The 9,594-nt window shown below is 38.6% G+C and overlaps 1 protein-coding gene across 1 annotated transcript in view; it reads right to left on the bottom strand.

Annotated features, from left to right (window-relative positions):
* Positions 1-3,857, bottom strand: part of SERPINB5 (serpin family B member 5) — a 14,429-nt gene extending 10,572 nt beyond the window's left edge. Inside the window, exon 1 of the mRNA XM_044682274.1 lies at positions 3,690-3,857. Within this exon, the coding sequence (XP_044538209.1) occupies positions 3,690-3,857 (168 nt within the window). The remainder of the gene's footprint in view (positions 1-3,689) is intronic.
* Between the last annotated feature and the right edge of the window lie 5,737 nt (positions 3,858-9,594).

The raw sequence follows: 9,594 nt of genomic DNA, 5'->3' as shown, positions 1-9,594 counted from the left end.
GAGAGGGGGGAGAGAGACAGGGAGGGAGGGAGAGAGAGAAAGGAAGAGAGAGACGGTGAGAGGGGGGAAAGAGAGAGAGACAGAGGGAAAGAGAGATGTGAGAGAGAGGGAGAGAGACAGAGAGAGGGGAAGAGAGAGAGAGAAGGAGGGTTAGGGAGGGAGGGAGGGAGGGAGAAAGAGAGAGAAAGAAATGGATTCTCCAATTTGATGTCCCTGATGTTAACATTGGACACTTCAAATATGGCAAGTTTCAGGCTCCTTCAAAGAAGGAACTAGCATCATCATCTGAAGGATGAAAATGATAATATTTAATAATAATAAATGGCATTTATACAGCACCTTAAAGTTTCCATTGTACTTTATATACATCATCTCACTTAGCCTTGAAAAAAACTGCAAATTGGGCATGATAGGTATTATTATGGCCATATCATAGATGAAGAAACTGATGCTAAGCAAGGCTGGGAATTTCTGTGAATAAGGCTAATAAATATCAGACCCAGGCTTTGCACTCAGGTCCTCATCTGTCTGAGTCTATAATGTGTCACGCTACAAAACTCCTATGAAGGGTGTGTACTGGTGAAACACTAGCCCCAGACAGTCTGAATGATTTAAACAAAGTCTCCCACAGTGAAGGAGGCAAAGTCAAGGTTAGAAGGCAGAGCAGGAGGAAGCAGGTACTGAGGCTCCCTAGTCCTTTCAAAAAATACTTATTTCTCCTGACGGAAAATGGACTTATTGTTAAGGTGCAACCAGGGAAATAATAACATTATCATAATAATAGCAAACATGTATATAATGTTTACTGTGTGCCAGGCACTTGACAATTTTTATCTCCTTTGATCCTCACGACAGTGCTGGGAGATAGCTATTATTATTCCCATTCTACAGTTTAGGAAACTGAGGCAAACAGGGTAGATGATTTGCCCAGTGTCACACAGCTAATAAGTCTCTGAGACTGGATTTGAAGTCAGGTTTTCCTGACTCCAAGCCTAGTGCTCTGTTCATTGTACCAGCTAATTCCTCAAAGAGTAGTGTAAGTCTGAGAGAGTAATAATCCTAGAGGAAGAAAAATGCATGGGAAACCCAAGAAAGCTGTTCTTCTCACCTGAACATTTCATGGAACCATAGATTTAGCAGTGGAAGGGACATGAGAGATCGTCTAATCCAATAGATTTTTTCACAGATATGGAAACTGAGGATCAGACATGTTTTGTTTCTTGCCCAAGGTCACACAAGACCCAAAGCTGAGATCTGATCTGTAATTTGTTTGACTCCACAACCAGTGCTACTTTCACCATATTGTATTAATTAAATTCTGCCCATCCTGTGGAGTCAGGCTCAAGTTCCATTTACTCCTTACAGTCTTCTCCAACCTTTCTAGCCCTAGTGATTTCTCTTCTATGAACTCTCATTGCACTTAACTTTAATACTCCAATTTAGCAACTCAGAATTGTCTGATGGTTTCGTGTAGTTTTGCTTGCCCAAACAGAGCAAAAGGGCTGATCTTATAAGCTTTTTATCCCCATTCAATGGGCTGCTAAGTGGCACAGTGGATAGAGTGTCAGACCTGGAATCAGGAAGACTCATTTCGCTGAATTCATATCTGCAGTGGGTAGAGGGCTGGGTCTAGAGTCAGGAAGACCAGAATTCAAATCTGGCCTCAGATACGTACTAGCTACATGGTCCTGGGAAAGTCACTTAACCCAGTTTGCCTCAGTTTCCTCATCTGTAAAAATGAGCCAGAGAAGGAAATGGCAAGCCACTCCAGTATCTGTGCCAAGTAAACAGCAGAAGAACAACACTTTAAGCATTGAAGCATTATCATCAGCTAATAGTTAATATACAGTTTTGAGGAAACAAGGTTCTTTGCCAAGGGAGAACTCTCTCTTTTCCCTCTGTACTTTCCAGAAAAATGGATTGGAATTGTGAGGGGGAAGGTAATAGGGAAGAGACAGATGAGGGAAGGGCTGCTCCTTTAGACCGAACTTAAATGTCCAGACCTCATGCAAACCATGACGTATAAAGCCTGACCCAGGGAACCCCAAGACTACTCAAAGGCTCATCCAGAGACACACAGGCTAGAAGTTCTTGAGTTTCTTGGAGGAGAAAAAAGTGCCATTTAAATAAAAAATAACCATTAGTAGAGTAATGCTAGATTATAGATAATTTCTTCTGATGACTACAAATAAATGAGGGTGCAGATAAAGATAACAAGATGCTTGGAAATATAATCTATGGAAATAAGCACTGATGTGGAGCCAAATTTGGGTAAATAAAACTTTGCAAACTTTATTGCACACGACTGCCAAAAGAACCAACTTATCCTCACTAGCAATGGAAAGCATCAATTAGATCTGCTACTCTGTTGGGCATTGACCAAAACTACACTGACAAGGATACCTTGATACAGAGGAAAATAATAATATATTACATTTGCAGAGAACTTAGCTGAGGAAGGTCTCTAGCATGTTGGATGAGCCTCCTGTGACAAAGGTATGGGAGAATATATCTAAGAATTGGTATGTATGGATGGGTGGTAATATGTGTAACTGGAAGGAACATCCAAACGGAGGAGATCTGAGATCTGTTTGGGCATAGTAATTCTCAAAATTTTTTTCAAATACATTTTGCTATTTGGCCCTTACCACATATCCTATAAGATGGTTAGGAAAGGAACTATCTCCTCCATTTTATAGTTTAGGAAATCACGATGAAGAGAGGTTAAATGATAACATAATTATTGACAGATCTTGAACTCAAATCCAGTTTCACAGAGTTCAAGCCCAGGGATCTTTCTACTACAATACAATATCTATTATAAAACACTTCTTTCTCTTGGGGCTCCAGTGGTCTTAATCAGAAAGACACCACCAGCATCTATTTTAAAATAGTTGAGTTGATTCCACAAAACCATGCAATTCAATTTAAGAAATTGCCTGTTCAACATGGGAACGTGGAGATGAAGAAAATGGGCCATGCCTTAATTTTTGCACCTTTTATATGCTCATGTGAGAATATTTTGGAGCAAAATATATACTTTTCTACATCAGAAAATTTATATTAAGAAAAAACTTAACTCCACAAGTTTAAACGTGTTTCTTTTAAGGAACATAATAATGAATTCCATTTCTTATTTCATTCTTTACCTCATTTTTTATTTAATAAAAGAATACAAATCATTCACTTTTATGGTTTTCATTAATATTTTGTTTTTCTTTTGTCATTTATTCCTAATTTTCTCTGGCTTTGATACTTATTTTTATATATTTCAAATTTCAAACTAGGCAATGTTTTCCTGTTTGAATGTCACTTTATCCAAATGCTAATGTTGAAATTTCATTTTTTTTATATATTTTTAAACCCTTAACTTCTGTGTATTAGTTCCTTGGTGGAAGAGTGGTAAGGGTAGGCAATGGGGGTCAAGTGACTTGCCCAAGGTCACACAGCTGGGAAGTGTCTGAGGCCAGATTTGAACCTAGGACCTCCCGTCTCTAGGCCTGGCTCTCAATCCACTGAGCTACCCAGCTGCCCCAACGGAAACTGAAATTTCAATAGTTACATTTTTTAGAATAATTGCTTGTTTTAAAATTAACACTAAAATTCCTCCCATTTCCCCCCGGATATTGTTCAAGTAAATGGAAATTATAGCAGCTCTTAAAAATGAAAACAAAGAATCCAAAGCTCACCTTTCCAATTTCATTTGCTGTATCACCTTTGGTGCCTACTTGAGCCAGGGACAGGGAAGTAGAAAGACATATTGGAGAGAAAAGGACATTGTCTGTCGTCCCTTTGTCACACAGCTGTTTGAAAAGGTCAACTGCAAAAGCTGAATTTGCCAGTCGTAGAGCATCCATTGTAAGCCTGGGAGAGAAAAGAAAAGGAATATATCACATTCATAAAATCACATACTCTCTTAGAGTGGGAAGGTCCCTTCGAGTTGACTTAATCCAATAAGAATCTTCTCTATAGCATAAGAGAGAATCTAAGACATTCATTGCTAGAGAATAGGGAGGTTGAGAGAGAGGGGCATGCAGGATTTTTCAAGCAAAATAAAAAGCTAAATTATTTTTTCAAAGAAGAGTCTTTCTTTAAAATTTTGGTCTTTTTAAAGTATTTCTGAACTGCACCACTTCAACATTATAATGATTCTGTCTTCAATAAGTAATTGTTAACCAAGCATGATAGCACACATCTGAAATTCCAGCTAAGGAGACTGAAGCTGATGGATTGCTTGAGCTCTGGAGTTCTGAGGTGCAATGAAGAATGCCAATCTAAGTTTGGCCTCAATATAGTGAGGGCACCCAGGAGGGGTTGGAGAGGGCCATGAGATTGACTAAGGAAAGGCAAACTGGCCCAGATCAGCTGGTCAGAAACTTGGGTACCAGGGGGCAGCTGGGTAGCTCAGTGGATTGAGAGTCAGGCCTAGAGATGGGAGGTCCTAGGTTCAAATCTGGCCTCAGACACTTCCCAGTTGTGTGACCCTGGGCAAGTCACTTGATCCCCATTGCCCACCCTTACCACTCTTCCACCTAGGAGCCAATACACAGAAGTTAAGGGTTTAAAAAAAAACTAAAAAAAAAAATTAAAACTTGGGTACCACAGAGAGTTCCCCTAAGCATCAGGGAGGGTGTCCCAGAAAACAGGTTCAGTTTCTTTAAATAGCAGAGGTGAGCTATGAGTAGTCCCTGTATTCCAGTCTAAGTAAGATAGGAGCACTCAATCTTTCAAAATAATAATAATAATTGCCAAATTGCTTTGGAGGAACAAAATAAACATGGAATAAAGAGGCAAATGGACAGTCATAGAAATCTTTAAACAAACATTTAAAGGGCTAAGGACTTTAGGGTTTGAGTCCTCCTAGGCTGGGGGCTCTGAATCTTTTTCATTTCATGGACTCACTGGATAGTCTGGTGAAACCTATGAACCCTTTCTCAGAATAATATTTTCAAATGCGTAAAATAAAATGAACAGCATTGCAAAGGAAACTAATTCTATTGAAATGCAGTCAACATACTTTTTTTTTTTCAAATTTGCAGACCCCTGAAATCTATCCATGGAAATCCCAGAAGGATCTATGAACCTCAAGTTAAAAACTTCTATCCTAGACCAGTGATGGGCAAAGTATGGCCCAGGGCCAGATGCGGCCCCTTGAAATGTTCTATCCAGCTGCTCGACATTATTCCTAATCTGACAAATACAATAAGTAGGATACAATACAATGAAACTTCGAAAGAGTTGCCTTGGAAACAGACTGACAGATGAGCATTTCCTTTCCTTTGGCCCCCTCTTTAAAAAGTTTGCCCATCACTGGTCTAGACTATTCCTGAACCTGAACTCTGGCCTCACTCACAATGACCATTCATTAAAATTACTGTGGTCATCCCTCTCCTCACAATTCAGGTAGTCATGCCAATCAATCTTGGCAGTATATTCATTCATCTGCTCAACAATTACATAATAACATAACAAAGTAGCAGCAATTTTATAAAGAAATTTATAATTTACAAAGTGCCTCTATCATAATAAACCTGTGAGGTAGGCAATTCATTGTTATACCCATTTTACAAATGGTGAAACTGAGGTCCAGAGAAGTTGAATAACTGGCCCCTGGTCACAAAGCGAGTGATTATGGGTGTGAGTCACTGTCTCACATGTCTCAGGGATCTATCGGAAGAATAAGGCACATTCCTTACTCTGAAAGAGCTTAAAATCTAGGAGCAAGAATGTGATATATTCACACAAATATTATGAATACAAGATAAAATGGGAAAATTCAATAAGAAAAGTATAAAGTACTATGAGAATTAAGAAAGGGAGATCTTCTATCTGACTAGGGGTAGCTGAAGGAAACCTGGAGGAAGTGACATTTTGAACCAGGTCTTTAAAGATGGACAGGAACTGAATAGGCAGTGATGAAGGAAAGACAATCAAGGTGGAGACAATAGCGTTTGCAATGGCATGGAAACAAAGAAAATTAGAAGAGCATTCAGGGATAGTAATACGAGATGACTGAAGATTAGAGGACACAGTGAGGATGTGACAAAAAGTTTTTGGCCAATCTGAAATAAAACAAAGAAGCAAAGGTCCAAGTCAATAACAAATTTATTGAGAGAGATCAATGTCTCTCAGCAAAGCTGGGTCATTAAGCTTTCCTCCCAGCCTAAGACAATTGAACGAGAGTTTCCCCGACTTTTTATACACTAAAATGACATCATTCAAGATCCCATCCCAATATTCAACCATCCTAGGTCTCAATGGGCAGAAGATACATTTAGGAACAATGGGCAGAAGTTCCACTTAGTTCCACATGGGTGGGGATCCATTTAGGATGAATGGGAAGGAGATATATTTGGGATGAATGGGAGGGAGGTCCATTTTCTAGCAATGATTGGATTCTGTCTTCTTGAAGAGATGCACTGAGTCTTTCTTGGCTAGGATGGCCTTCAAGTCAATATGCTAGGTCAGGACCTCATATTAATGAGGGGTTCAAGGCACCATCATTCTTCCAGATGCCCTTTGTATGGTCATGACCCTTAGACCTACTGCCTAATATGTATAATATAGAGTTGTAGTAAAAAGGAGAAAATAGTTAGATTTATCGTGTAAATTAAAATTTTTCTTGTGAAATATAATTACTAGGATTCTATTAATCTTACTATAATTCTGTTCATCATTATTCCAGATCAATCCCTTCTTTTGGCTAAATACTGATTAATTCTATTATCTGAAGTTTCATTTAAATGGGTCAGGGGTCAGAGATTCTCTTTCTCTTCAAGGAGGAGTGGGAAAGAAAACTGGAGTAGCTTGCCATTTCCTTTTCCAGCTCATTTTACAGAAGAGGAAATTAAGGCAAAAAGGGTTAAGTGATTTGTCCAGAGTAACATAGCTAGTAAGTATATCAAGTCACATCTAAACTCAGGAAGATAAATCCCAATAAATTAGATATGAGTTCATATAAGTAAAAGAACTTATGTCATGAAAAGAGCATTGATTTGGAATAAAAGACCTGGTATTACATCCTGGTTGTGTTCTTTATTTCTTCTATGAGTCTGAGCAAGTCACTTTAACCTCTGTGGAATAATGGTCTTCGTCTATAAAACAAAGGGGCAGGACTAGATGCTCTGCAACATCTCTCCAAACTCTGAATCCTATGATCCCATAGTCCATTCCCATCTAAAAAAATAGGATGCTTGTAAAGAGGATATTATAGCTATATAGTCACTTGGTTTCATCAGAGGAACAACTTCCTAATTAAAGGGCCTGTGTTGTCTCCTCCTCTATACATCTGGTCTAAGTATGTCTAGGTGAAATTCTCATGTTCCTTTGAAGAAGATCTATAAGAATATAGCTTCTAAGGTTACTTCCAGCTCTTAAGTCCTATGACTTGGTGAATGAAGATATCTGGAATACAGTCAGTCTAGAAACTGAGGGTTAAACTAGCTGATCTCTTCAGGTCTTGGGTGAGAGGCAGCACAGAGAACCAGGCATGGAATTAGGAAAATATGAGTTCAAATCCAACCTTGTATACTCTAACTCTGTGATCCTCGGCAAGTCACTTTCCTTCTGTCTACCTTACTTTTCTCATCTATAAAATGGGGATCGGAATAGACGCCACCTAGCAGGATGGTGAGAATAAAATGAGATCATATTTGTAAAGTATTTATCACATAGTAGACAATTAACATATGCTTATTCCCTTCTCTTATCTTCCTGTCAAGATCTAGCATCCTGTGTTTTGGGATACCTAAACTTAACATCTTTTAGATGGATAAAAGCTTGAATAATGAGAAGTCTACCTATTTTTTTTAGTGTGTGTGGGGGGGAGATGGGGTCCAGGCCTATAATTTGATCAGTGTAAGAAGAGGTGGATTTGGCAACTCACCTTGATTTTAGAGAGCTGACTGGTCATTTAAGAGCATAGACATAAGAGAAAGGGGGAAGGGAATGAGCATTGCCTACACTTTACAAATATTATCTCAGTTGATTCCCACCAGTTCCACAAGAAAATGAGGGAGATGGAGATTAAATGATTTACACAGAGTCACACATCTACCATGTGACAAAGGATTTTAATTCAAATCTTCCTTGTCTACAGACCCAATAATCTATCCACTGCACCACGTAGATTCCTCAGCCAATGCGTGTCAGAGACAGGACTTAACTTGACTCCAAGGCTGGCCCTCTATCCACTAAGCCACTCAAGATTAGATTGTTCAGTTATTTCAATTATGTCCAACTATCTGTGACCCTTTTTTGAGATTTTTCTTGGCAAAGATACCGGAGTAGTTTATCATTTTCTTTTCTCACCCATTTGACAGATGAAGCAACTGAAGTGAACAGGCTGAAGTGACTTGCCCAGGGCCACATAACTAGTAAGTATTTGAGACCAAATTTGAACTCAGAAAAAGGAGTCTTCTTGACTCCTGGATCAGCTCTATCCATTGTGCCACCTATTTGCCTAAGATGAGGTACTATCAATCAAATTAAGACAGTCCAATAGTGAGAAGAGGGTAAATGCAATCTCAGTCACTATATGTAGGTTTTGATACTCATCTTTATCAACTACATCACAGAAAAAATAGTTAAGAATTTTCTTTTATCCATCTTCAAAGATAATTCAAATCTGCAGGCTAAAGTCATATGCATGAATATGACCTAAATTTGCAATTTAAACAAAAATGTGAAAAGCTGAGAACTGAGAAAGAATATCATTAGCGAACCCCTAGAACTGAACGCTTACTGGTGACTGCCTTTTCCTAGAACATAGTATATGATGATAAAGATAACACAAAGCTTAGACATCTTGAGTGTGAGACTGTCTTGACAATATTCATGCTTTCCAATGTAAGCATCCTCTCCTAGACATGCCGTCTTCTCCTTCCTCCCACTCTCCCCATCATTAGATTAAGGAAACAAAAATGAAGCCAAGTATACTCAGTGCTGGCTCACTTTCAGAATTCTCGTTAGAAACCCAGGGAATCCAAAGGAGAGGCAGAGATCCTGAAATGTCTTTTTGGTCCACTACCTGATTTCTTTTGCCTTCTAGTCATGTGACCTATTTGCTGGCAAATCACATAACCCCGACTGAATGGGATTATACCATCCATTAGACAAGTGAAATATTGAAAGAGATATTCATTGAAGAAGATCAATGGACATATACTTAATTTATTTATTTGTTACATTAAAGTTCCTAGGTATCTCTCTCCCTCCCTCCCCTCCAACCATAAGAGAAGGCATCATTTGACAAAATGTTTTACTGAAAATTATGTCTTGCTTGTTTTTATTTGTCAGTTCTTTCTTTGGAAGTAGACATATTCAAGTTATTTTTCAAACAATATTTCTTTTGCTTTCATTTGGTTCTACTCATTTCTCTCTTCACAATGTCATTCATGTCTTTCCTTGTTTTCCTTTTAATTAACTTGCTTGTCATTTCATTTTTTTTTTTTAAACCCTCACCTTCCATCTTACAGTCAATACTGTGTATTGGCTCCAAGGCAGAAGAGTGGTAAGGGTAGGCAATGGGGGTCAAGTGAATTGTCCAGGGTCACGCAGTTGGGAAGTGTCTGAGGCCAGATTTGAACCTAGGAC

This window comes from Gracilinanus agilis, chromosome 1 (genome assembly GCF_016433145.1).
Source record: "Gracilinanus agilis isolate LMUSP501 chromosome 1, AgileGrace, whole genome shotgun sequence".
Classification (NCBI taxonomy): Eukaryota; Metazoa; Chordata; class Mammalia; order Didelphimorphia; family Didelphidae; genus Gracilinanus; species Gracilinanus agilis.
Note: the sequence above shows the minus strand (reverse complement) of the source record. Positions and strands in the feature narration are given on the sequence as shown.